Here is a 27,737-nt window from a genome sequence, read left to right as displayed (position 1 = left end):
ACAACCCATATTTTGAGGTGAGGAGTATGAATTTTGTTCTGTGTCAAGGAAGGGAAGGACCAGAGGAGCCACTGGAAGGATTAGGTGGCAGAACAGCTGCAGAGGATCAGGTGTGGGGTGATGGATTTGGCTTTTCAAGGACCCCAGTTGCCATTTTAGAGTCCAGTTTGCCATTTCATTACCATTTATGGCTTATTAATGGGCAAAGTAACCACAAAGGAATAAGATTTTGATGCAGTCTCACCTTTGAGGCTGCAGTTTTTTCTGACCAGCCCAAAGCAATGTGTCCATGTGTCCACATTTAAGACCCCACTTATCCCATGGCACCCCCAAACAAAAAACCCAAGCAAAGTTTGTTTTCCCCACGTGTGCCTTGAAGTTAAGCTGATTTTTAGATTCTGTGATGTTCAAGTGAGTGTGTGCTTTGGCATTTCCCTCAGGAAAAGCATTATTAGGGCAGCTCAATCTCCTGGCCAGCTGTTTGCAGAAAACTGGTGGCAACTGGAGGATCTTTGCAGCCCCTGTGAGACCAGGTTGAAATGGCTGGGACTGGCACACACACACAGAGCATGAGCTTCACTTCCTGCAGAGAGCTTGAAAAGGGGGGAAAAAGAAAGAAAAACAAAATAAAATCAAATAACATATTTTAATATTGTTATTATTATTATTGTTGTTGTTATTAATATTGTTGTTATTATTATTATTATTATTATTATTATTATTATTATTATTATTATTGCCTTCAGTTACATGTTGGTGCCTGCTAAAATCCTGCTGCTGGGCAGAGCAGTCCCAGAGGCCGGAACCTCCCATCTGCCCACAGCCATGTGCTGCCAAGATCTAAGAAAGCTGATTTAGCCTTTTGCTGACTTTTTAGCCCCTTTATCCTCCTGGCTTTCCGAGATCCACACCACTGCTCTTTGCCAATGTCATGAATTTAAAAACTGCCTTAGTTTTAAGTGCCCATTCTGCTGTGCAACTGGGTTGTGAGTCACATTGGTGGGGGGGATGGAAATCCCATTTAATCACGGGGTGTTAAGTTAGTGGCAACAAATGTCTGTGTAACAACAGGCCTAGGGATTGTGCTTTATTACCCCACATATTTCCCCTCTTCATGATGATTTTTTCTGGTTAAAATCAAATTTCCCCTTAATTTTCTCTGATGTGCACTTGAGTACAACACTGAAAATTCCTCCTGACTTCTTTCTGCTGCTTTAAGATGAACTTTTTTGCTTTGGCTCATTTCCAGATCTCTCTTTCAGCTGAGATTTGCTTCCTCACCTTCTTTCTGGGAATTCTTGATGAGTAGATGAGAGGGGCATTAAATAGGTTTAGTGAAAAATGACCGTCACCAGCGTGGATGACTTTCCTCTAATTAAAAATTGAAGTGGAAATGAATGAGCTTCTCTTGAGGCCATGAAGGAGCTGGTGCTGAGCCCAGCTCTATATTCATCAGTGATGTGGGAAGTCCAGTGTGTGAAAGAATATCCCAGAAACTTCAGTACCTTGGAGGATGCCAATAAAAGGGAAGAGAGATTTTCTAGTGGCAGCATATTGATGTGCCCTAGATTTAAATCTGCTGGCCTAGAGCTAAGAGTTAGAGCTGAATTTCATGGAATAACAGAATGGTTTGAGTGGGAAGGGACCTTAAAAATCATCCAGTTCTACCTGCCATGGGCAGAGACACCTTCCACTAGTCCAGGCTGCTCCAAGCCCCATCCAGCCTGGCCTTGGACACTGCCAGGGATCCAGGGGCAGCTACAGCTTCTCTGGGCAACCTGTGCCAAGGCCTCCCCACCCTCACAGGGAAGAATTTCTCCCAGCAGGTTCCCAACAGATCCTAACTTCAGCATCTTTGCTTTGATGTACAGTGTAGACTTTTCCAGTGTTGACCAGAAATTCCCTCATATGCAGCCAGCCAGTTAATCATAACCAAGGCAAGTGCGTTCCCTTTAAACTTTCTCATGCAATGAATCAAAATTTTCCAGCAGGAAATGAAAGCAAAACACTTCATCTAAAAATTCCTCATCAGCTCTAGTCACTGGAGCAGAACAATGGCGATTACGCTCAGTTATGCAGTACAAACTCCCAGCACTGCTGTGTCCTGGGATCGCAGCGAGGCGGGCAGGGAGAGCAGGTGTACGTCAACACCTCTGGTTTGGATGTGAGGAGAGGGGGCCTTACAGGTGGGAAAAACAGGGATCCAGGTCCAGGGCTGAGGAGGTTGTGTAGTCTGGAGCAGCCCCGCACAACCCTAATGAAGAGCAGAGTGCCTGGAGAAGGCTGTGTGTCCACATCTGATGGGTCCCGTCACCTTCTCAGGTAGCCCAGAGGTTGTTCTTTTGAGAGAGGACAATTGGTTTTAAATCTAAATGTCCTAGGTGAGTAATGGGTCGTTTCGGTTGCATTGCCTGACTCTGACTGTTCTCTTGTAGGAATGGCAGAGCTTCACCCTCACAGCAGCGATAAGAGAGACTGACAGTGCTCTGAGTCCCCTCTGGCTCCTTCTGCACAATGGCTGCTGCCTCTGCATATTCATTGGATGGTAATGCGGGATGTCGGGAGCAGTGGTAGAGTTTGGCTCGGTCCCACTGTGCTTTTCTTCTGCCGGTTGCGACTTTGAATCACCATGACAACGCTGTGACACTTCCAGCAAAGGTTGCCCGCGGACCAAGGGTGGGCTGGAGGTGGGCGAGAAGGTCAATGATCGAGTCTAACGGGATCAGAAGTTGTGCCTGCAGCAAAACGAGCGTGGAAGAGCCGCCGGCACAGCAAGAAGATGAAATTCCCCTTCCATTGGCTTCTCGTTAAGCAGGCACAATAACATTTCCTTTTGAGAGACTTGCTGTAAAAACTCTTTTGGTTATGGCTACTGATCCAACGTGATTGTGCGCGCGGCAACTTTGGAACTCATGACTGGCTATACGATGTTGCGCAATGGGGGAGTGGGGAACGGAGGCCAGCCGTGGGTGTTGAGGTGGTCCAGTCGGATCCGGCTCACCTGGCTTAGCTTCACCCTCTTCATCATCCTCGTTTTCTTCCCCCTCATTGCCCACTACTACCTGACCACCATCGACGACGCGGACGATGCCGGCAAGCGCATCTTTGGCCCCCGCACCGGCAACGAGCTGTGTGAGGTGAAGCATGTGCAGGACCTGTGCCGCATCCGCGAGTCAGTCAGCGAGGAGCTGCTCCAGCTCGAGGCCAAGCGGCAGGAGCTCAACAGCGAGATCGCCAAGCTCAACTTGAAGATCGAGGCCTGCAAGAAGAGCATTGAAAATGCCAAGCAGGACCTGCTGCAGCTGAAGAACGTCATCAGTCAGACTGAGCATTCCTACAAAGAGCTGATGGCTCAGAACCAGCCTAAGCTCTCCTTGCCCATCCGGCTGCTGCCAGACAAGGATGATGCGACCTTCCCCCTGCCAAAATCCAACAGGAACTGCAGGCTGCACAACTGCTTTGACTACTCACGCTGCCCACTGACGTCTGGCTTTCCAGTCTATGTCTACAACAGTGACGATTACCCTTTTGGTAGTTCCTTAGACCCTTTAATTAAACAGGCCTTTGAGGCGACTGTCAGAACTAATGTTTATGTTACTGAAAATGCAAATATTGCTTGTGTGTATATAATTTTAGTGGGGGAAATGCAAGAGCCCGTATTGCCAAAACCTACTGAACTAGAGCAACAGTTGCACTCTTTGCCATATTGGAGGACTGATGGACACAACCATCTCATCATCAATCTATCGAGGAAGTCGGAAACTCAGAACTTCATTTACAACATCAGCACAGGGCGTGCCATGATCGCCCAGTCCACCTTTTACGACACCCAGTACCGACCGGGGTTTGACATCGTGGTATCGCCTCTGGTCCACGCCATGTCCGAGCCCAACTTCCTGGAAATCCCGCCCCAGGTGCCGGTCAAGCGTAAGTACCTGTTCAGTTTCCAGGGGGAGAAGATCGAGTCTCTCCGATCCAGCTTGCAGGAGGTTCGCTCTTTCGAAGAGGAGATCGAAGGCAACGCCCCGGCCGACTACGACGACCGGATCATCACCACCTTGAAGGCTGTTCAGGACAGCAAGCTGGACTTTGTTCTGGTGGAGTTCACGTGTAAGAACCAGCCTAAAGCGAGTCTGCCCACTGAGTGGGCTCTGTGTGGAGAAAGGGACGACAGACTAGAGCTACTGAAGCTTTCTACTTTTGCACTGATCATCACCCCCGGGGACACCCATTTAGTGATCTCCGCAGGGTGTACCATGAGACTGTTTGAGGCCCTGGAAGTTGGGGCCATCCCAGTGGTTCTCGGAGAGCAAGTTCAGCTACCCTACAACGATGTGATCCGGTGGAACGAGGCAGCCTTAATTATACCAAAGCCACGTATCACAGAAGTGCACTTCCTTCTGAGAAGCATTTCTGACAACGATCTCCTTGCCATGAGGAGGCAGGGCCGCTTCTTGTGGGAAACCTACTTCTCCACCTCCGACAACGTCTTCAGCACAGTCTTAGCTATCATAAGGACTCGAATCCAAATCCCGGCTGCTCCTATCCGAGAAGAACCCGCTGTGGAGATCCCCCACCGGTCTGGCAAAGCTGCTGGTACAGACCCCAATATGGCAGACAATGGTGACCTGGACTTGGGGCCTGTGGAAACAGAACCACCCTACGCATCTCCCAAATATCTCCGCAATTTCACCCTCACCGCAATGGATATCTACAGGAATTGGAATTCTGCTCCGGGGCCTTTCCACCTCTTCCCCTACACTCCCTTTGACCCCATTTTACCATCAGAAGCAAAATTTTTAGGGTCTGGGACTGGATTTCGACCAATTGGTGGAGGAGCAGGTGGCTCTGGGAAGGAGTTCCAGGCTGCTTTGGGTGGCAACGTCCCGCGGGAGCAGTTCACGGTGGTGATGTTGACTTACGAGCGGGAGGAAGTGTTGATGAACTCCCTAGAAAGGCTCAATGGTCTCCCCTACTTAAATAAAGTTGTGGTGGTGTGGAACTCTCCCAAGCTTCCCTCCGAGGATCTCTTGTGGCCAGACATCGGCGTCCCAATCATGGTAAGACAGATGTAGCTACATCTATAATGATCTTGTTCGTGGTGGGATTTGTGTGTTGGAGTTGGCTGTGTCAGCTCAGCTTCAGTCCTGGGGGATGGTTGGAGGTGTCTGTACCTCGTCTGGGTACTTTAATCAATGGAGAAAAACAAGAGGTGCCAGGATATAGCGCTCATGGAATACGAATGGCTTTTGTGGAGGCTAATATGAATTTTGATGCTTAGAGCTGAAGATTGTTTCTTGCTGGAAATCTTTGCTTCGGCTCTTTAAGTGCCTCCCTGTGAGGACAGTTGACACCTTATAAATATCTAGGTAGTAACTGTTTCTGCACTTTGCCAGATGAATTTTTTATTAAAACAGAAGAGGGACCCACTGAATTCGTGTTGACTGCAAAGACCTCAAAACTCATCTCTCACTTTGTATCACAAGGGGTGGCAGAGAAGGAGTTGCAAGCCAAGGCTGACATGACCGTGAGAGTTTCCATGCTCCCAAGGCTGTAGCTGAGTTTTCTGTATATTTGGGTTGATTATTTTTTTTCCCCGGCCAAACTGAAGAAGCAACACCTTCAAAAGCCAGCCTTCATTTTCAGACCTGTGAAAATGTACTCACTCAGGTATTGACTTGTAAGGAGTGAATTCTCCCTAAATTTTTATTTATTTTAGGACTTCCCTGTCATCCCAACATAACCTTCTTCACTGGCCATTGTTAACAATGAATATTAAATGTAAATCTCCCCTCATAAAGAGAGCAAGGGCGCAGAGCCACTAACAAGAACTAACACTGTGTAGTCTGAATCTGGTTGTGTTTAGAGGACAAATGGAAGGATAATGTCTTACAAATTAGGGAAGGGGAAAATAAAAGAGGGAGATGGTACTTAAATACACAAACTGTGTGTGGTTTATGTGACAGGACGCTCCTGAGCTTAATAGCAATGGAAGCTTTATGCTGCATGCAAAGAGATTCATTGATTTAATATTTCGTTTTATTATTATTGTGATGAATAAATCCTTCTGCTCACATTTAAAAACCCTTATGGTCCAGGAACAATGAGGAGGGAAAATTGCTTGGATAATTGCGAAATAATCTTTCACATTAGTCCTTTCGAACCTCTGAATTCGACAAAATCTTTCCATTGTGTCTGCTGAAAAACCGCGTCCTCCTTCGGAGCGGGGATTGTTCTCCTTGGAGTTGCTAATGGGTGTTATTTGTGAAAGAAAAATACGTTTCTGTTGATGGAGGGTAATGGCTTTTTGTACCCGGCTCTCATCTGTACATCTGTTGTGTTGGAGCCCCTCTGGTTTTTCGGGGACTTGACACACTCGAGTTGCTTCGTGTCACCTTCGAGCCACGCGCTGGGGGGGATGCGCTGTAGGGAATGTTGGGAACTGTGGGGTTCCAGAGGAGGGAATTGTCGTGTGCCTGCTTTGGGACGGTGGATGGTGACACTGTGCTCATGGCCAAGTGCTGGGGAGTGGCTGGATCACGGAGAGCTTCTGCCAGGTCCTTTCTGAAGGGGTGTGTTGGTCTGATAATAGTTCTGCTTTCTTCCCATTTTTCTAAATCCCAGTTTTTAAAAGAGCCCAAGTCTCCTGGGATCTCTCGCAGGAGGGTTAACCCTGAGCAGCCTCCAGGCATCCATCCCACCGACGTGCCTGTTGCTAAGCCCATCTCCAGACTGGGTGTTTAATCCCGTTGGGAGTTTGTACCATTCATCTACATGGATGGTTTGGTGTGGCAATGATGGAAAACTTCCCTGGGCTTCATCAGACAGTGACAAATCCTAAGGTCTGCCTCTGGAAAAGGATGACAAGAATGTTGGGAGCAGAGGTGAGGCTCTGTCTGAGCCTTGTTGGCTGAGATGTGGGACGTGCTGGCCAGGGGAAGAGGCAGGTGGGGATGTGGGATTGGCAGGAGACACAAGTCAGTACTTGCTGGTGTCAGAAGGAACTGAAGAGCTGTGAATCTGATTTCCTTATGGGGAAAAAAAGGTCTTTTGATGGGGAATATCCAATTCTCTCAGATCTGGAAGTGGTGGTGTATCTCTATGTAACAAATACGTTGCCAGTGACTTCGGGATGCAAGGAATTGCTCTGTGTTCAGGTCCCAGAGCACAGAGCTTTGCGGGGAAACTTGAGGGGAGAAGAGAAGGGGATGAGGGTGGATTTGGGTTGTAATTGAAGTGGGTCCAGGCACCATCTGACTGAGGAGCAGCACAGCAGCAGCACATGTGTGCCAGCATGATCCTGGATCAAAGCACCTGAAGCCAGAAGGTCACTGAAGAAAATCTGTGATCAGAAGGACATGGATCTGTTGCAGTGAGTCCAGAAGAAGCCACGGAGATGCTTTGAGGGCTGGAGCCCCTCTGCTCTGGAGCCAGGCTGGGAGAGCTGGGGGTGTTCACCTGGGGAAGAAAAGGATCCAGGGAGATCTCAGAGCCCTTTCCAGTGCCTAAAGGGGCTCCAGGAGAGCTGGAGAGGGACTTGGGACAAGGGCTGGAGGGACAGGACACAGGGAATGGCTTCCCACTGCCAGAGGGCAGGGATGGATGGGATATTGGGAAGGAATTGTTGGCTGTGAGGGTGGTGAGGCCCTGGCACAGGGTGCCCAGAGAAGCTGTGGCTGCCCCTGGATCCCTGTAAGTGTCCAAGGCCAGGTTGGACAGGGCTTGGAGCAACCTGGAGCAACCTGGGATAGTGGAAGGTGTCCCTGCCCATGGCAGGGGTGGCACTGGATGAGCTTTAAGGTGCCTTCCAACCCAAACCATTTTATCATTTTATGTAAATCACAGGCTAATGAGACAAAAAAACGTGTGTAGCATGTCCGAGGCTTAAAGAGCCTTTGGAAGCAAAATAAGTGTCCTAAACCCCACCAGGGCCTGCTGGTGGCAAGAGATGTGTGGCTCTGTGCTAGCAGAATTCCCCAAAGGAGAGTTGGGCTTCCGTGTGTTAACCTTATTTATTGATGAGTTCCTTGAAACGTCGTGTGCAAACTGTGCTGCTTGGCTGTGATTTGGGGGTTGTCCTCCCAAGCAGATTTCTTTTCCCTGGTGGGCTGGGAATTAATCAAGAGCCAAGCTCAAAGCTGCGTTGGATCTTTGAATCTTTCATGGATAACGAGATAAACAGGGAGACAGAATATATTTGATTTTTAAAAAACTTTGACTTAAATATAGATGGCATAATTTACTAAAACATCAGTGAGATTGCTAAGCTGCACAGGAGTCTGATCAAATATTCTGTCCCTGTCCCCAGCCTGAAGTGAGTAGGTGGAAATCCAACATAATGTGAAGTTGTTTGTAGTCACTCAGGGCTGCCCCTGGAACAGATGTAGGTACTTTGCCCTCACATTTAAAGCTGTAAAAACTCTTCCCATCCCACATTAATCAGTATCGCAGCAAAACCCAACGGTGTGAATGAGAACTCTTGTTTGTGCAAGCTCAAAGCCTCACTTTCCCCGAGTGTTTGTCTCTGTGGCACTGCCTTAGGAGAACTTCCCAGGACAGAAGGAGTGGGACTGTTCCAGCTCCAACAGCCACATCACAGCCACTGCTGAGCTTCTCCCTTCTCTAGGGAACCTCTGGCTGCCCCATCCCTTGAAATGTTCCAGGCCAGGTTGGACGAGGTTTGGAGCAGCCTGGGATGGTGGAAGGTGTCCTGCCTGTGGTAGGGGATGGGACTGGGTGAGATTTAAGGTCCCTTCCAGCCCAAACCGTTCTGTGATTCTGTGATTTGGAGCTAAACCTTATCCAGCCCAAACCAGTATTTTCACAACCTCTGCTTGCATGCTAAGAAGTGACAGCCAGAACTTCCAGCTTCTCTCCCTCTGCTGGCTGTGTGAGGGCCCTCAGTGGCAGAGCCGTGGCTGGAAAAGCCCTGCAGCAGTTTGGTTTCTCCTCCTGCTCGGGGCTGAGGTGGGCTGTGAGTGCTGGAGGCGTCTCTGAGCACTTAGGCTGGGTTCAGTGCCAGCTCCTGTGGCTGCCGGCAGTGACTAATCCCTTCCTCCAGCTTTGTTCCAGAATAAGTCGCTGCCTTTGATCCCTGCAGCCACTTCCAGTGGCGTAATGTCTTTTGCTGCTGGCCTGGTGGCTGGCTGAGAGGGCTCATTCCATTTTGCTGCTTGTTTAAAAAGGAATAATCTGTGGAAAATGGCTAATCTGGAAGTGCTGCCGGGTCTGCAGACCTGTTTGGGTCCCTTGACATGGCATTTATTAATCAGGAGCAGGCTGGGCAGGGAATGCTGTCCTGACTTTCCCTGCTGTTTGGGCTCTGGCTGTGTAAATGTGCTGTGCTGAGCTGGCTCAAAGCTCAGATGCCTGAGGTTTGCATGTCCTTTCCAGCAGAAGGACTCAAAGGGTCTTTGATATCTCCATTTTAAGGAACACAGCAGGATCTGTAGGTGATACTTCTGGCCAAGAGGAGGAGGACAGAACCTGGTCAGGGTGGTGGCCATGGTGGCACCATGAGCTTCTCTACTTGTCTTTCAGCAAGCAGCTGGATCCTCAAGCTTGGTTTTCTGATAATAGCAGCATCAACCTTCCAAACTAACCAGCAGCTTGAGATAAGCTGCAGTGGTGTGTGTGATCCAGAGTGAGATCATCACACTGACCAGGAGCTGAAACAGAGAATAAAACCTCCATGTTGATCAACACCACCCCTTCAATCAGTCCTTCTCCTTCCTGGGAGCTTTGCCTAAATACCAGCTCAGGGTCTGGTTCAGTTTGGTAATTCAGCATTTACCAAACTCTTCCTTGGTGATGTGGCTTGTGCTTTTCTGGGCCAACTCACCTGCAGAAACTCTTTGGTGAGTCCCAGCTTTATCCTGCTTTCCCCAGTCTTACTTTGACTCACAGCTCTTGTGTTCCAAATCAGAAGAAACCCAACTTTGCTTTGAGCTCCTGAATTGCATATGGGCGTGGGGGGCTCCAGGTTTACTTCCAGAAGGAACAATTCACACAAAATCGGCTGAGAAAATCCCTGTGTTTCTTAGCACTGAGTCACTTCACACAGGAGATTGGCCCCATCCTTGGCTTGAACAGGCCATACTCAGTGCACCAGCGTTACCAGCAGTGTATCCCGGGTTTGTGAGCTCAGTTTCTCCACGAGAGCAGTTTTAGAAGGCAGGGAGACGTTCCACAGAAGTGCCTGGGCGCCGCTGCCGGGTTTGCAGCACCACCTGCTGCCAGCGCAGCCGGTGCTGCTGGGGAGGCAGCCGAGTTCTGAAATCCCTGCGAGCTTTACCATCTCCATATGTATTTTTTCTGCTGTGTAGCAGCAGAGGAAGGAACAAATTTGCTGCTTAGTTTACCTGTGAATCCTGAAATCCAAATGCTTGTCACTGCAGGGCCTGAGCAAAGGTGCAGCGAGGCGTGAACGTGGGATGATAATGGAACAAGCAGTGCCGACTCCTCAGAATTTGGACTCGGAATATTAATTCCAACACCCTCACAATCCTCGCTAGACCCAACCCGTCATTCTCCCCCATGCCATATGCTGGTTTGTGATGGCTTTTCCACAGATAAAACCTTACTGTAGCCCCAGCCCCTGGAATTCCCTTGGCTCAGGATGCAGCTAATGTGGTCGGTGACCAGAAGGAAGCGTATTTGGGGCACTGGAAAGGAAAAGCAAGGGAGGGAAGCATCCTTGCACGCTGCTGGGGACATAATTGGGTGGGTTTTGTCACATGTGAAAGCCTGCAGATGTCCCAGGGGCCAGTCCTCCGTGCTGAAGCATTAAACATCACCACGGAAGCTGCCTGTGCATCTCAAACGCTCCCCGTTTGGAGCAGGCTCTGTCACAACCGCTGGGGGACAAAAGCAGCGCGACAGGACTTGGCACTGCAGGCAGTGCAGCAGCAAAACCCACACTGTTTTTCCAGGGCTGGATTCCTGCTACTTTTAGGGTTTTATTGTGACCTGTTTAAATACCAACAGAATATCAAATGTCCCCAAATTATTCCGTACACTGGAACAGGCATGGGGGGAATGGAGTGTATGGATGCATTTCCTCTCTTTTTTCCTTTTGTTTTCACCTACTTTCCATCCTCTGGGACTTCGTTGTGATGGAGTTGAGTGTTGACATCCACTTCACTGCAAGCTATGCCTCTCTTCCCATAAAGTCCCAGAGCCTGGATATCTGCATTTCCTTTCTTCCCAGGCTTTTATCTGTCCTGGTGGAGTAGTTCTGCTGTGCAAAGCCATTTGATTGTGCATTCTGCACAGGCTGCCTTATTTGTGAAGACAGCCCTGCCTCCCAGAGTGGCCATAACTTGGTGCTGTGCCATAAGACACGGATGGATCCCCTGGCACAGGAGGGGAGGAGGTGAGCTGTACTCACGGAGGTCAGGAATTTGGGTATGAAAGAGATGGGACAAAAGAAAATCTGCATTTGGTGGAACAGAAGGGACCTCATGGGGCATTGGGACATCAAAGAGGCAGCTGTGAGGGACATGAGAAGGTTACAAAGAGGAAGGTGCCTCTTGGATATGAGGTTAGAGAAAGAGATGAGAAGCAAGAGAGAGGTTTTAATCGCTGCTTGTTGCTGCATGTCTGATGTAGCTCCCAGATGCCTCCCCAAACTCTGTGGATCAATCAGTAGAGACATTGCAGAAGGTGATGATTTACTCCCAAGGTTTGGGCTGGGCTGGGCTGGCAGCAGCAGCCACCCCCTGGACAGTCTCCTTCCCCTTTTCCCCACAGTCCCTTCCCCTTCCTCGCCTGTGTCTGGTGAGGAAGCAGGTGCTGCTCTCCCTTATCTAATTCATGGATGCTCTTTTCCCATTTTCTTAAAATCAAGCTGTGCTTAGCGATAAAGCCTGATGGGCCTCCCTGCCCTGCTGGGCATGCAGAATGCTCCTCTGTCCAAAAAGCAGCACTTGGCTCCTTCCTGGACTTCTGGAAAAGGTTCATCTCCTGTGGAAAGCCAGTGACAGCAGGTGATGGAGTAGCTGGATTCAGAACCAAAGGGCTGCAGTTTGTTTTCCCCATGTCCTGTCTCCAGAATCCCTGGAAGCAGTTGTTTCACTACAAGCACCCAGAAAGGATGGAGCTTTTTCTCCTGATGACAGCAAGGGGATGTCACTTCAGAGACTGTGAGAAAATCAGTAGTTTTCAGACACTTCCATTTATTTAAAGCCTTTAGTTAATTAATGAAAATCTGTGTTAGCCCTGTTAAGAAAGGTGAGGATTTTTTTCCTTCTCCTGAAATTGGCCAAAGGACCATCAGCAAGGAGCTGAGGGTCCTAAAGGGAAACTGGGGCACGGAGAAAGCGACACCTGGTCTCAGAAACATCTACCTCTGTGTCTCCATGTAAGTTCACAGAAATGCTGTTTTCACCTATTCCCAGATTTTCTAACAGCAGAAAGATGGGAAATGTGGTGAAGGTTCTGTCTTCCCAGGTAACACTTTCAGATCCAAATAGTTCAGCAAAGTCTTCAGCTTTCTGAATGCTCATTTGAACTGAACTCTGAGGGGTTTGAGCTTCACGGAGGGAAGAGAAATGGGCTTTGTTCTTGACATTGAAAACATTTGGGGCAGGGAAGTTCCATTTCCAACCTGGATGTGGAAGGGATGATCGTGGCTTTGATCTCTGAGCTGCCCAGAACCTGGCTGGTGGGAGCCTGGCTTATCTCTGTGACAAGGGACAACCTCATCTTGGACTGTGACAGAAGAGAGCTAAGAGGGAGTAAGAAAAGCTTCAGAACAGCCATAAACTGGAAAACTCTTTCCAACAGGGCTCATTTTCCTCTTGCTCTGAACACAGGTGACAAAGCAAGTTGGTTTCAAAACACTGATAGTAATTAGGCTGGTTTTATTGGAATTTATAAAAGGAATTGTTTTGAATTGTGACTCATTTATGTGAAGTCCATAATTTCTAACACATGCTGGTCCTTAATTCCCATCCTATCTTGTGGCTTGTGGGAGGTGGTTCTGGGAGTCTGGATTCATCCCAACCATGTGTTTGGCAGTAATGCATTGACTGCCTCTTGATGGAAGCATTTTTTCCTCCTGGATTTTGTTGAAGCAAATATTAAAAGCCTTGGGATAAATGAAGCTTTGAAGGACATGACATTGCCCATGGCTTGGGCGTGGAGATGGTTCCCTGCTCCTCTGGGTGGAAGAATGGTGGGCTGGTGTAAAGTAGGATTTAGCCAAGGATTCCAGGAATTAGGATCCAAAAATTGAAACCTACAAATTCCTTAGAAACCCATCTGGGGATCACATCCAGATTTGTCACTGGCTGGCTCTGCCACCTGGAAGGAATATTGTGTGTTTGGGGAAGATGCCTCTCCCTTTGTTTGGCCACATTCAGGAGGACATCCCAACCCTGTGCTCTGCTCTTTGAGCTGATGGAAACTGCAGTTCCCAGTGAGCTGTGCTCCTGGAACAACGAGGGATAAAATGCCAATTTGGGGATCATGCTGTGGGTACTGGGAGAGTTCTTTTCATCCAACATTCCATACAGGAGCTCTCATCCCTCCATAATGGATTTGAGGGCAGGGATGCTGGCAGCAAGCTGTCATCATTTCACCCAGAACTTCCCCTGTAAGATCTCAGCCTTCTCATCTCACAAGTCCCCGGAAGGCTTCCGGTCTGGAATAAACCTGGAAGCCAAAAGTGAGTTTATGTGCCTGAGTGCTTTATGGTTGCTGCTCCCAGCCACATAGACATTAATAAATCCACTGTCCTCTTCCCATCAAAACAATAACCTGCCTGCAAACTTGATGGCTTCTTGGCTCTGCTGTATCTGAGTTTATATTCCGGGTTTTTTAGTAGCTCCTCAGTGAGTTATAGTCTGACTGCAATTCCCTCCTCCCTTTGTTGGGCTGTGATGTTTGTTGGGATGCCCTCGGATACAAATGTTTGCACTGAAGCTCTTGTAGGATGGGTCAGAGCAGCTTTTAAATGCTGAAAACATCTCCGAGCATCCTTGGGTGTAATGTATTCCAGAAGAGTGAGACGCACCCGTGCGAACAAATTTACAAATAATGGCACCTGCTCTGCCAGGTGTTTTGTTTTCCTGCTGTAGTGGAAATCCTTTCTGACAGATCCCGAGGAGGAACCTGCTGAAGAAGTAATTGCACAACAATGCACAACAATACAGAGGATTTGCACTGACTAAAGCCTCTGGTAATTAAAGCAGCCGGGCTATCAGCCAAAGAGCAAAGTGTGGAAAGATAAGCTCTGCCTCACTTAGTGAGCAGAAAGGAGGTATTTCCGATAATCCCCTGGGATCACAGCCCGTGGATTTCCAGCACTTTCCTGTTGTCTGTCTCTCTGTTGTGCATTTCTGTGTCTCCAGGATGTTGCTGTGTTTCCTCCCATGCCATGACCTGGTCCTGCACGGCTCTGATGCCTTGGCAAGGGGAGGAGATGCTCAGGGATGCTCCGGAGCTGCCTCCTGACTCTTCCATCTCCTGTCTCACAGATGGGATGTGACAGCCCTTCTCAGATCCACCTCTCAGCTCCCAGTCCCTTTGCTTCCAGACTTCTGGGCATGGAGCAGGGGATTGGCAATGTGCCTTTTCCAGGGAAATCGGAAGTGCAGGAATTAGCTGGTGATGGGCTGAGGGAGATCTGGGCTTTCATACTTTAGAGGTTTTGGGGTTTTGCTTGTTTATGGAAATCAGGTCAGGGAGTTGCAGTCTGTGAGTGGTTCTTGGGCTCTTGTGTGGCTGTTCTGGGGTCTCGTTTGGCTCTTCCAAGGATAAGAAGGAGCTTGTGCCTGGCTTGACACATCTCTGAGTGCTCCACTGGGGGCACAACTGGGGAAGTCAGGCAAGCAGGGAAACGGATATTTTTGCCAAAACAAAGCCAGGCTTTCCCAGTCAGTTCCTTGTGCAGCTCTTCCCTGCCTGGTACAGTGCCAGCTTCCCTGTGAGTCCCAAAACAGATCCAGGAGATGAGAGCCAGTTCAGAGCAGTGGTCACTCTAACCTGGCTGTTCCTCAGGCTCTCTCTGCTCCAGGGATGGGCCAGGGTGCTGCAAGGATTTGCAGCTGGCTGAGCCAAACTCCTGCTGAATCCCAGGGTCTGAGTTGGGTCTAATCTGGAGCCAGAAGCGTGGGATCTGTTCCTGGGCTTGCTGACAGTGCTCACATCCATTCCTGAGCTGTTGGTATTTACCAGTGTGGGAAGCTTTTGCTACCCACAAGTGGTTTGAATCCCTCATCCCTGAGCTCCAGGCAGTAACACTCCACCTTTTGGATGGAGTTAAAAGCTGCGGCCTGCCCTCCTTCTGTCTCTTGGCATGTTCTCTTTCTCAACAGTGGTCCCAAATGGCATCTCTGTGTTTTACCTAATATTAGCAAAGTGGGTTTAACACAGGCGGTGTGAGGAAGGCGTCCCCATTTCATCAGAACGTGCTCCTGGACCTTGTCTGGGGAGAGCTCAGCCACCAGGGTTGGATGGAGACACGGAGCCAGACACGGGATGCTGGAGAGATGGCGAGGTCATCGTGGGAAGCACCTTCCCCTTGGGTGGAGTTTTATAGTGCAAATAAAATTCATCAGGGATGGAAATAGGCGAGCTGACACCAGCCTGTTGTTTTTTCCTGTGTTCAGTGATACAGAGCTGGGCTTCTCCAGCCTGGAATTCCTGGCTCTCAGCCTTATCCATACAACACTTCTGTTTCACCACCTCACTGGCGCTGAGTTATCAGGCGTTGGGTGAAATTCATCGGGTTTTGTGACTTTGAATCCAAAAGGGCAACATTCCTACTGTGCAGGGCCAACCTTTGAAAATCCTTGGCAGGATTTTTCCATCCCAAGATCACGGAGTTGTTTGGAGGCATTCATCAATGGAACGGCTGCCCTGTGAGATTAGGGAAGGGTGGATGGCACTGGTTTGTTAAAATGGGACACACCAGGGCTATCATTATCCAGAGCTTTGGAAGGAAAGCTGATTTAACCAGCAACCTCTTTGCTGTTAAAATTACCACTAAACAGCCAAGGGGTATTTGGAGAGGGAGAAGAGACACAGAGGATGAAGTTCAGAGTTGACAAATAATAATGTATGCATGCCCTGCTTGTGCTGAATCCATGCTAGGGACACTCCTGCCGCCATCCATCGTCGTCCCTGGGGTGTTTCAGCTCTGGGAGTGTGTCCAGGGAAGGGAACGGAGCTGGGGAAGGGGCTGGAGCACCAGGAGAGGCTGAGGGAGCTGGGAAAGGGGCTCAGCCTGGAGCAAAGGAGGCTTAGGGGGGACCTTGTGGCTCTGCACAAGTCCCTGACAGGAGGGGGCAGCCAGGGGGGGATCGGGCTCTGCTCCCAGGGAACAGGGACAGGAGGAGAGGGAACGGCCTCAGGCTGGGCCAGGGGAGGCTCAGGGTGGACATCAGGAGGGATTTCTCCACCGAAAGGCATTGGAACTGCCCAGGGAGGTGGAGTTCCCATCCCTGGAGGTGTTTTTAAAACGCGTGGATGTGCTGGCTGTGGATCATGGGTTGATGGTTAGATTTGATCACTTTAGATCTCCACAGCCTTAGTGATTCTGTGATTCCATGATCTCACCTTTGGGAATTGCCTATTCCACTGCAAAAAAACCCCTACCAAACTAAAAATTTGGGTTATCAGTATCAAAACCCTCAAAAGAGTGAGCTCTTTCTTCTTCAAATGACTTTCCCTGGCTTCACAGCAAACAGCAGCTCGTACATCTGGCTCGTGATCCCAGACCTGCCAGTGGAAGTTGGATCATGGGCTTTGCACTCCGCAGTTTTTCCCTGTGAGCTTTCATGGAAAGCACACAGAGGAATTTCAGGAAGTTGAGAAGGGAATGAGCTGCAGCAGTGGAGTTATTGGAACATGACAGTGTGTTATCCCAGGGACCTTCTTTGAGCCAAATAATTAAACTTAATTGTAAAATAAATCTAATTGGACATCGAACTCCATGTGCATCTCTAATTGCACAGCCACTAACAGCAACACACAGAATAAAAATAAGTGTCTGCATCCCTTTAACATTAAAACGAGTATCCTTCTCCTTTCGCTTCTCTGGGAAGATGTGACAGCTGCTCCTGTATGAAAATGAATAAATAATCAGTTTTATTTGTATCTCAAGCTGTTTTCTCCTCTCGGAGATGAGCGACCCACTGATCTCAGCTGAGGAGTTTAAATGGAGACCAAGTGTTTGCACATTTTCCGTGCGTGGACACAGCATCAGTTTAAGAAAAGCCTTTCCGTGGTATCTTCCTGTGTGGTTTTGTTCTCAGCGGGGGATAATTTATGCCGGGGTTTATGTTGCATTATTTAATTACGCGTATTTTAAAAATGCATCTGTTTTGCCAATTTATATTCAGCATGCGCTGCCTTTGGATGGCTTTGGAGCTGAATACCCTTCTCATACCTCTAGAGATGAGTCTTAAAATAGTCTATAAATCTTTTAAATTCAGATTTTGAAAAGGCTTTAAGTCGGAGGTAGCAAAGCCGGAGGTTCAGGGCATAAAGGAGGGGCTGTAGCTGTTTCAAGGTGAAGAGGAGGGAGCAGGAAATAATTAATACATAAGAAAGGGGATAACGGTAACTTCCCGATCCGTCTTTACAAGGGGAGATTAAAGGAACAACAAGAAGGTGAAGAATTGCCAGGGGAAGCCACTGTAAAAGCCAGGGACAGCTCTTCAGGCGATGCATGACTGAGGAAACATCCTGCTACGAGTGTCTCAGGTTTGGGGTGGGTGCTCAGATAAATTGATGTTTTTGGTGCCATCAAATCCAGCAACAGAGCAGATTCCAGAGGATTTCTATGGGGTGGGTGAGGACTGATGTCTCCCTTGCCCACCTACTGCTCCATCCACACCAAGCATGTCCTGGGACTTGTCCAGTCCTGGCCCAAAGCTGGGAGCCAGCTGGGAATGGTGAGGCTGGCTGATGGGGAGAGACCAGTCATGAGAGGAGCACATTCCCTCCCGGCAGTGCCTGGGATGCAGGAGGATCCCAGCATCCTGGCTCTCCCTTGGGATGGCTCTGGATGTGGTAACGGGGTTCCTTTAGGAGCTCAGGTCACAGCCATTCCCATTTATCAATACATCAGGATCTGAGTGTGCTAACCACAGGATAACACCCAAATATCATTGTCTGAACAAACACCTCAACGCTGCTTTTTGTGCATCTGGGATGTCGCCTCTGCGTCCCCAGTTTTTTAAAGATTAATTATCCCAAACACAGCCAAAAGAACATCAGTTTTTTTTACAAAATGCCAGCCTGCTCAGCTCTGGCAGCGTGTCTGGAAGGAGCTTTGACAGCCCGCTCACACCCTATCCAAGTGCAGGGCAGCAATTCCCACTGGATTTGCAGCTCATCGGGAGCTGTCTCAAATGCCCTGGAGTCCCATGCTGTGCTGGACTCATTTCCTCGAGTTTTTGGGTCTGCATTGGGAGAAGGAGCTTGGCTGTGGGGAGGAAAGGCATCATCCCAGGGGCTTGGCTCTGGTGGAAATGCCATGCTGGCATCCCATCTCCTCCCTGCCCCCACAGCTCCTGGCAGTGTGCCGGAAGGAGCCTCGCGCTGCATCGAGTGAGGCCAGGTTATTTCATCTCTCATGAAATCAAGAACTCCTGTCTGAGCCAAAGGCCTGGATCTGTGCTTTTGGCTTTGGAAAGCAGGATGCTGGCCAGTAGGAGCTAGGTGAATTTCTGTCCTTCTGAGGGTTTTCTCGTGGTGGGAGTTGAGGTTGGCAGGAGGGAAGGGGTTCTGCGTGGGCAGGGCAGGACACCGGCACCGCTGGGCGTGATGCTGCGCTGGGAAGTCTTCAATAAGCACCACGGTGGTTGTCCTTGGTAGGGGCAGCCAAGCAGATTTGAGGTCTGGGCTGAGAGCCACGGTGATCCTGCCAGCTTTTGTGGAGCAGCTCGGCTTGCCCAGGAACAGGTAGTGATAAAACACTGAGAAAATCGAGTTAAAAATGTGGCCTTGGTCAGACTCATGAGATTTACTCCAATGGCATCTCACTGGGAATGGGCTGCAGAGTTTTTGGGTGGCATCTGCAGTGATGGCAGCAGCTGCTTTGGCTTCTCCTTGGCACCTGTCCTGGCAGAGAGCCTGGCTGCTTGTCATGGAGCCAACGTGCCCAGGATCAGCCTCTTCTCTCCTTCCACGAAGTGAGAGGCGGTAACACAGAGCTCAGAGACATCAGGATCAAAGTCATCTTTAGCAAAGGGAGCCTCAGGTGTGGAGTTCCCATATGGAGCCTTATCCAATGCCAGAATTCCTGCTGTAGCCAGGATGTTGAGAGAGTCACAAAATCATTCAGGTTGGAATGATTCAGGGCCATCGAGTCCAAGCTGTGCCCGATCCCCACCTTGTCCCCAGCCCAGAGCACTGAGTGCCACCTCCAGTCCTTCCTTGGACACCTCCAGGGATGGGGATTCCAACACGTCCCTGGGCAGCCCCTGCCAGTACCTGACGACCCTTTTCATGAAGAAATTCCTCCTTTTACCCAGCCTGAGGCCGTGTGCTTTGTCCCTGCCTCACATCCCACATTTGTTGCTTGGCTCAGTGCAAACTCGTTCTGACAGCTTCACTTCCAAAAAATTCCACAGCTTCCAGGAGGATGCTGCAAATTTGGTGGGACTAGGCAGAGTTCTTCTCTTCCCCATCCCCATCTCTGGCTGCATTTGCAGAGCAGCAAGGGCCAGTCTGATCTCACACCTCAGCTGCAGAGGGAGCGGGAATGGAGTCGGCCGTGGTAATGAAGGATGTGATTTATCCTGTTTATGGATCTGCACACCCTTCCCTCCTTCCAGGGAGCCTTGCAAATAATCCCAGTGCTTGTGCCTGAGGTGAAGAGGGAAGGGACCCTGGTGTATCTCAGTCTGTGGGTCTCAAGTGCTGATCCAGGCAACTTTCTTAATCAAAAGATGCCTGACTTTGGCCAAACTAGGAGTTGAAAATAGATGTATGTGACAGGGTGGCTTCAGGGATACTTGGAACTCATTGTTCCCTTTTCCTAGAGTTTGCCATCTCCCAAAGTCCTCCAACAGAGCCCTCCCTGACCTCTATTAAGCCTAGACTGGCTGATTTTTAATTGATTTGTGTCCCACATGTTCACATGGGAGAGCTGGAGAAGCCTTGGCTTCCTGTGTGCTTTCTGCAGAGAGAAAGGAGGATGGGAAGCAACCTGCTCAGCTGGGAACGAGGATGCGGGATGTGGGCAGGATGAAGATCATCACCTCCCACATGTGGCCGTCCTTGATGGGTGGGGACAGCGGTGGCACCTCTGGAGCCAAGTCCCAGGTCTGGGCTGGTCACACTGGTCACCCATGATCCGGGATTTGCATTATCCCTTTCCTTCACGGAGAGGATCTGAATCCTGCCCGTTCCTCGGTGAAGCAAGGGGAGCGCGTGGTGTCCCCACCCCACTCTGCTCTCTTCCCCCAGCCCATTTGGGTAGAATTGCTCATCTTTGGGAAAGATGAAAACGGATCCTTTTCCTGAGAGCTCATTCACTGTCTCCCCAAATTATCCAGCTCTCCTCAGGGCATCCTTCAGGCTTTTTCCCCCTCACAGAGATGGGATGTGAGCAGCGAGGCGCCTGGTTTCTTGCAGAGTTTGCTCTTTGCCCAGGAATCAACCCAGTTCTCTAAGTTGAGCTGTCAAAACTTGTCCAAGGGCACGGATGTTCCTCATGTTTTCACCATCAAATTACACGTGACACTTCATTTAAAGCTCAAGCGTGAAGCCTCACTAGCGAGGAGATTGCTGGAAGATATTGATTTTGCTGCCTTTTTTGTGTTTATGTATAAAAACCTCTTTTAAAGTATTGGTAAAAGGACATGATTGCTAGGCAGACTCTGGGTTTATGCTCTGCTTTAGTTTTCTCTAAGGTTTTTTAAGATCCATTTGTCCAACGTGTCTGCGAACACCGAACACCGGGAGCAAATGGATTTCATGGAGCTGTGGGGTTTTGTGCTCCTTGAGTCAAGCAAATCCCACGTTGTGGGACTGAATCAACTTGAATTCATTTGCTAAAAAAAGAAGCAGCTTCTAGTGTGGTCTGTTGGGTGCTTGGAGGCATTTTAGATCTTGCATGTTGTCTCCAAACTTTGCAAACTGCTCAGGAGGTTCATGGTTTCGAGCTCTGGGCCACTGAGCTGATAGCAAAGTGTTTTAAAGAGGATTATTCCCAAACAAAAGTCAAAAATAACCACAATAAGGCGAGCAGGGCACAGTCTGGGGTGTTTCTGAGCCTATAGGGGTTGGACTTTGGTGCAGGTCCCACCACTGGTGCTCTGCTCACTGTTTGGAGCCCTTGCTGTGAGGGAAGGTGGTGTTTTGGTGATGAGCTGGGGTCTCTCTTGTTCTCTGGCTGATTTCGTGTCCTCCTCACTGAATCTCCTTGGAAAGGAGAAATGCTGACTCCCTGTTCTGCCAGAGCCTTTCTGCTTTGCTGAGGAAACATTTTTCCTTGGGTTTTGACAGAGCTGTTGGCTCGAGACCATTAAGGAACAAAGTTGTGGCAAAATCGGTCATTCAAATGATGGAAGGGCGGGAGAAGCAGCGCCGGGGGAGGGATTGAGACCTCAGTGTCTGAAAAAGATCAGAGAGGGGTTGGTTATGGCACCTATGGGCTCTTCTGGGGGGTGAGGCCCACCCAGGGCAGCGGGTGGGAGCTGAAGGCTGATAATTCCCAAGGAGCAGTGTTGACGTTTGAGAGGGAACGTGGCAGAGGAAGGGGAATTCTCCTACTCTCAGTGTCCCCAGGTGGGGACAGGACACCTCCCTGGGGGAGATGCTGCTCCCAGTGACAGCTCCACTGACCTGGAGCACACAGGAGGTTAATGGAGGTGACTTGGAGAATTCCAGAATGGTTTGGGTGGGAAAGGACCTTAAAGCTCAGCCCATTCCACCCCCTGCCATGGACCGGACACCTCCCACTATCCCAGGTTGCTCCAAGCCCTGTCCAACCTGGCCTGGGACACTTCCAGGGATGCAAGGACTTTTCTCACCTGTCCTAATCAGCTTCTGAGTCCACTTGTGCCCACAATGCCCATTTTGTGCCCAAGAAGTCCGGTGGGTTTAGAGACCCATGGAAATGTAAACACTTCAGAAGAGAGAAAAATACTTCAAGTCCCTGAATCAAACTCTCCCCCATTGCCCCTCTCTGCCCCTGTTTTTACAAGATGAGTTGCTTGTCTTAAAGCAGGGAAGTCTCCAAAAATTCACTTTTAGCTTTCTCAAGAGTTTTCTCTTCTGTACAGAACACTATTCCCTCATTTCTGCAGCCCCGGGATGTGCTGGACACGGTCAGGATCAAAGCCTGGCCTTGAACCATCTCAGAGGGATGGAGAAATGGGAGGAAGGGTTTGATCTCAGCCTTATCCTTTCCATCCCAGACGGCTGCCTGGACATCCCTGTGCTCTTCCTCAGATTAGTCACCCCTGGGAATTACAAAAGCCACTGAACAGTGTCTGCTGGAAGTTAAGTGCATCCCAAGTGCTGGAATTCGGGATAGTTCCTTTGGAAACAAGGCATCAAACGCAGCAGTTGCTTCTAAGTTTTGCTGGAGCTGGTGTGAGGAATGTGCTTATCCTGGCTTGGAGGCATCCGGCTCCTTGTAGCATCCTTCTCCTTAGGGAAGGGATTAATGCCAGATCCCTCTGTGCTCTGGGGTTCCCAAATTCCAGAGGTTTCAGGCAGTCGCTTCCTCAATGGACAGCAGTTGCCTCATTCAGCAGATTTTGGGAAAACGAGTCAATCTGTAAAGTTTGCCAGGTTTTTCCCTGGGATGTATTGGTTTCCAGGCCGCTGAAATCTTCACTGCTCCCAGGTGAAGGCAGGAGGGCCCTGTTTCCTGGGAAATACTGCCCTGGCTCCTGGGAAGTGCTGGATACTGGCACTTCCAGACCTGCAAAGCTTCCGCGTTGAGGGAGTCCCCCAGAAACATCCCCATTGCCAAGACCATGGAATCCCAGGATGGGATGGGTTGGAAGGGGACTTAAAGCTCTTTCAGTGCCACCCCTGCCACAGGCAGGGACACCTTCCACTGTGCCAGGCTGCTCCAAGCCCCAATGTCCAACCTGGCCTTGGACACTTCCAGGGATCCAGGGGCAGCCACAGCTTCTCTGGGCACCCTGTGCCAGGGCCTCACCACCCTCACAGCCAGGAATTCCTTCCCAGTATCCCATCCATCCCTGCCCTCTGGCACTGGGAAGCTATTACAGCTGGTGGTGGGGTCCGTGGCCGTGACCCAGGAAGAGATGACCGGTCCGGGAAGATGGTCCCGAAAGGAATTGCCTGCCCGAGGTCCGGTGTCTTCCTCTCAGCTGCTGGCAGAGGAGCCCTTGCAGAAGCTGTCAGCTCTTCAGTGATATCAGCTCGTGATTCCAGCTCAGCTCTGCAGAGCAGCCTCTAGGCCAAATCAGACCAGAGAGAGACGAGAAGGCTCGTGTGGCTGGTTCCGCACGAAGGGAGCTTTATTGTGGGTTCCCTCCGGCGAAGGGAAGGCCAGGGACGAGCTCTTCCTCCTACAGAGGCGAGCTGGTCTTCTTTTATAGGGATACAGGGGATCAGCAAGGGGACCAATGGATTACAGAGGGTCTGGGATAGAGCAATGGGTTACAGAATGATCTGCATAGGGTATCCCAAAGGATTGTGGGTCTACTTTTCCTCACCATGACTCAAAAGTCCTTTCCAGGGAGTCCTGCTGGGCGGTTGCGAAATCTCTCATCTCAGCAGACATCCCTCCAGGGCAGTGGCTGGGCATATCCCACAGGAAGCCATTCCCTGTGTCCTGTCCCTCCATCCCTTGTCCCAAGTCCCTCTCCAGCTCTCCTGGAGCCCCTTTAGGCCCTGGAAGGGGCTCTGAGCTCTGCCTGGATCCTTCTCTTCTCCAGGCTGGACTCACTCCAGCAGATCCACATCCTTCCTGTGCTAAGGACCCCAGAGCTGAACACGGAGTGCAGAGTTGCCTCCTCCTGCTTCCCTCCTCACCCCCCATTCTCGCTGTGATTCCTGCATCCTCTTTTCCAGCAGTTCCCAGGCAGAGAAGAAACCCCTGGGAGCATCTGCTGGCTCTGGATAACCCTTCAGCCAAGCCAAACACTAAGCCGAGTTTTGTGATGCTTCTCCACCTTGGGAAGGGGAACGATCAGAAATTCCTGTGCCGACATTTTCCCTGCTTTTTCCATGTCCTAATGGAGCTCCCGGGGTGGGAATGCTGCCGGCTCCCCTCTGGCCCTGCTTTTCCATAGCCCAGAGCTGCCCAGTTTGCTCATCTGCAGTAAATTGTTGGTGCTTTTGATGGCTCCTCAGTGAAATATTCCACGTGTTCCTGGCGAATATTCCATCCCCCCCGGAGCTATCGACGGATGAAAGCTCCAAGACTGGCTTTCCATGGGAATTGAATCATCCCAGCTGTCACGCAGATCCCGATACAAATATTTCCACTGTTAATGGTTTCAGCATGGGCTTTTCTGTGGGATCAAATGTAATCTTGCTTAATGGAGTCCTACTGCCGTGACGCTTCGGTCTTTTCACCAGGCCGGGCTTAATTTTTGAACGGAGATTGTTCAGAGCAGAGACAGGGAAATGACTGGAGGGATTGAATGGGATGGGAAATACGGGATGGGCGGAATGACTTTGGATCAGCCAGGGGAGGCTGAAAGTTTAAGAGCCGGGGCAAGGATCCAGGGTGAATGGGGCTGTCAAGGGAGGGTTAGGCTGGATTTTAGGAAAAGGTTTTTTCCCAGAGGGTGTTTGGGCACTGGAACAGCTCCCCAGGGAATGGTGACATTCCCAAGGCTGCCAGAGCTCCAGGAGTGTTTGGACACTGCTCTCAGGGATGCACGGGGTGTCTGTGCAGGGCCAGGAGTTGGCCTGGATGACCCTGATGTGTTCCGTCCAACTCCATGATTCTATTCCATGATTTTTGGAAGAGGGAGAAATTCAGTATACTTTACACGTGTGTGGCTGGGGATGAGGGGAATTGCTGGAGCTGGCGCTGGGCTGAGCCGATGCTTTGTGCCTGGAAAGCATTCCCCATCCCAGGGCCACCACAGCTGGCACAGCCCCAGCCCCAAACCCCACCCCTGGGCCCTGCAGCCCCGTGAATGTCACTCGCACCCCACAGGTCGTCCGCACGGAGAAGAACAGCCTGAACAACCGCTTCCTGCCCTGGGACGAGATCGACACCGAGGCCATCCTGTCCATCGACGACGACGCCCACCTGCGCCACGACGAGATCATGTTCGGCTTCCGGTGAGCGCCCTCCCCGCGCGGCCCCGGCCACAGACTGCTCCTCCCCACAGCCAGGAGCTGCTCAGGGGCACAGTTAGGGCTGGCACATCCCTCCCCGTGGCTTCCCAACTCCGTGTGCTGGAGAAACACGCGCTGATGGGGTGGGGAAGCCGATCCCAGGTTGTCCAGGAAACCCCACTTCCCACACTGCTTAACCCAACTCTTCAGCTCTTGCTGTGCTGGTAACGCTCCCTGAATGGTTTTGTGGCTTCCTAGGGTGGACAGAGACTGGGAAACAAATCCCAGAGGCCATTGCACTCCATCCGTGTGCCACAGGCAAGGCTGGGATGTTCTTGGCTGCCCCAGCACCTGATGTTCACGTGCTGGTGGTGGCTGCCACCCTCTGCTCCGTGTGACTCTGGGCTGTGACAGTTCTTTGGGCATTTTCTCCTGCAGAGCAGGTGAAGGCAGATGTCACCCAGCAAAGGCAGGTGCGGGGTGCTCTCGCTCCCACCCTTGCTCTGCTCCAGCTTCCAGCTTTCCCTTGACTTTTCCCTGGCAAAAGCTTCCTGATCATGGCAATGAGGGGGCTCCTGCTGGGGGAGGTTTGTGCCAGCTGCTCCTGCAGCTCCTGCAGCCAAACCTCCCTGCCTGCCAGGAGCTGGGAGGGAGGGTGGCACCAGGAGCAGGGACTGCGATTCCCAGCCGGAGAACACTCCGCAGCTGCCTGGGGGTGGGAGGCAGGGACCAAAATCTGCTTGGGAGGAGGATTAAAAGGCACAAAATGCCTGGAAACCCACCAGGCTCCCTCAGAGAGATGAGAAACGAGGTGTGAGAGGGATTAAAGTGCAGGAGGAGGCGTCAGGATTCCTGGCTTCCCTTCCCTGCCCCATTCCAGGCTCTTTATCTGAACTGGGCTGTTTTTCCCCTTTTTTTGGTCTCTGTTTTCCTTTGCCTGGCCGAGGTTTTGCTGATTAGCCCTGGAGAGCATCAAATGAAGGTTGTAAGTGCCCTGTGTTATTCTCACTCAGATCCCTGCTTACAGACACCCTGTTCCCACAAAGCCTCCCTCTGTTAACACATTCCCAGGAATTGCTGGAGTCTTGGCACTGGAGTGAACCTCTGCCCACAACAACTGTGCTTTGTGAAACTTTGCTCCAGCCTTTGATTCTTGGGGCCAAAAGCCTCGTTCTTCCCTGTTTGCCACTCAGGAGGGAGCTGGAGGCAGCTCCCTGAGCACCCCCAGAACGATTCTCCAGAGAAATCCTGCTTTTTGTGGCTGAGCTGGGAAGGAAGAAGTGTCACGTTCGTAGGAAAGCGAAGATGTGGGAGAAGTGAAAGGGAAAAGTGGTTTTGACTTCCAGCTTTTCTAAACAATCACCCTGGACTGACAGGAACTGCAGCAAACAAGTGCTGGGGGGAGCAGGGAGCCAGGGAAGCTGCTGGTGGTGCTGATTTCTCAGGATTCATTACCAGGTTATCTTGGAGTTTCATTAATTGGAGCAGAGGATTGAACAACAAACACGTCTGTGCTCCACAAGTGTGAGGAAAGCTCAGGGAAATCTCGGTCTCCTCAGCTGCTCTCCTCCTGTAGCTCTCCAGGAACAGGGCTCATGGGAAGAATTTCCATGGACATGAGAGAAAAAAAACCAAACAGGCCACTTTCTGCCCAGTTCTGTGCCTGGGAAGAAGGGAAAACCCTTCTGTGTGCACAGGGAGTTCTCTCATGCAGTGTGGAGTCACAGCTTGGGCACTGAGCAGCAGGGAGGTGGGAGTGAACGATCCAAAGGAAGGCAGCACCCCTGCCTGTGGAAGCTGGATTTGTTTCCCAGGTTAGGCATTAGGCACTGACTTCTTCCTTAATTATTCCTGCCAGTGCTGCAGCTCTCCTGGGGGATTTCTCTGGAGGAGCGTGAGCTGCAGCGGAGAGCAGAATATTAAGCAATCCCACACTCCCACGTTCAAACCTCAGGATTTCATTCCCAAGGCTGGACTGTGAGCACGTGTTGGGGTGAGGGGGGCACTCAGGGCCCTGGAGGCTTCTCCTGTGTGGCCAGAGCCCGGGAAGCTGCGGTTTGGGATGAGGAGCTGGCAGTTTGGCAATCCAGGTCTTCCCTCAGGAGATGCCGGGGCCCTCAGCATCTCAGCAGCTTTCCACAGAATTCTGGAATCACAGAGTCCTGGAATGGTTTGGGTTGGAAGGGACCTTAAAGCTCAGCCAGTGCCACCCCTGCCATGGGCAGGGACACCTTCCCCTATCCCAGGTTCTCCAAGCCCCATCCAGCCTGGTCTTGAAGCTTTCTTTAAGGGAGATTGATGTTATCCTGGCTTTACAGAGCTGCTGGGAGACGGAAAGTCCCAGGGATTTGGGGAAGAGGCCAGGAGATGTTGGGCTCCTCCCAGGCAGAGCCTGGGCTGCTCTGGCCTTAGTTTTCTTTTAAACCTCCAGAACAGCCCTGATGAGCTACAAAATCCCTGATTTATGGATTAGGAACTTACCCTGTGCACTCGGCCGT

General features: G+C 50.5%; 1 protein-coding gene across 5 annotated transcripts in view; it reads left to right on the top strand.

Moving 5' to 3' along the window:
• Positions 1-27,737, top strand: part of EXTL3 (exostosin like glycosyltransferase 3) — a 135,930-nt gene that overhangs the window by 103,317 nt on the left and 4,876 nt on the right. For all 5 annotated transcript variants that reach the window (XM_039568156.1, XM_039568154.1, XM_039568155.1 and 2 more), the window contains 2 exons: positions 2,436-5,060; positions 25,115-25,242. In XM_039568156.1, coding sequence (XP_039424090.1) covers positions 2,913-5,060; positions 25,115-25,242 — 2,276 coding nt within the window. In that variant the 5' untranslated portion in view covers positions 2,436-2,912. The remainder of the gene's footprint in view (positions 1-2,435; positions 5,061-25,114; positions 25,243-27,737) is intronic.

Source organism: Corvus cornix, chromosome 3 (assembly GCF_000738735.6).
Source record: "Corvus cornix cornix isolate S_Up_H32 chromosome 3, ASM73873v5, whole genome shotgun sequence".
NCBI classification, from domain to species: domain Eukaryota; kingdom Metazoa; phylum Chordata; class Aves; order Passeriformes; family Corvidae; genus Corvus; species Corvus cornix.
This window is presented reverse-complemented; position numbering and strand designations above follow the sequence as displayed.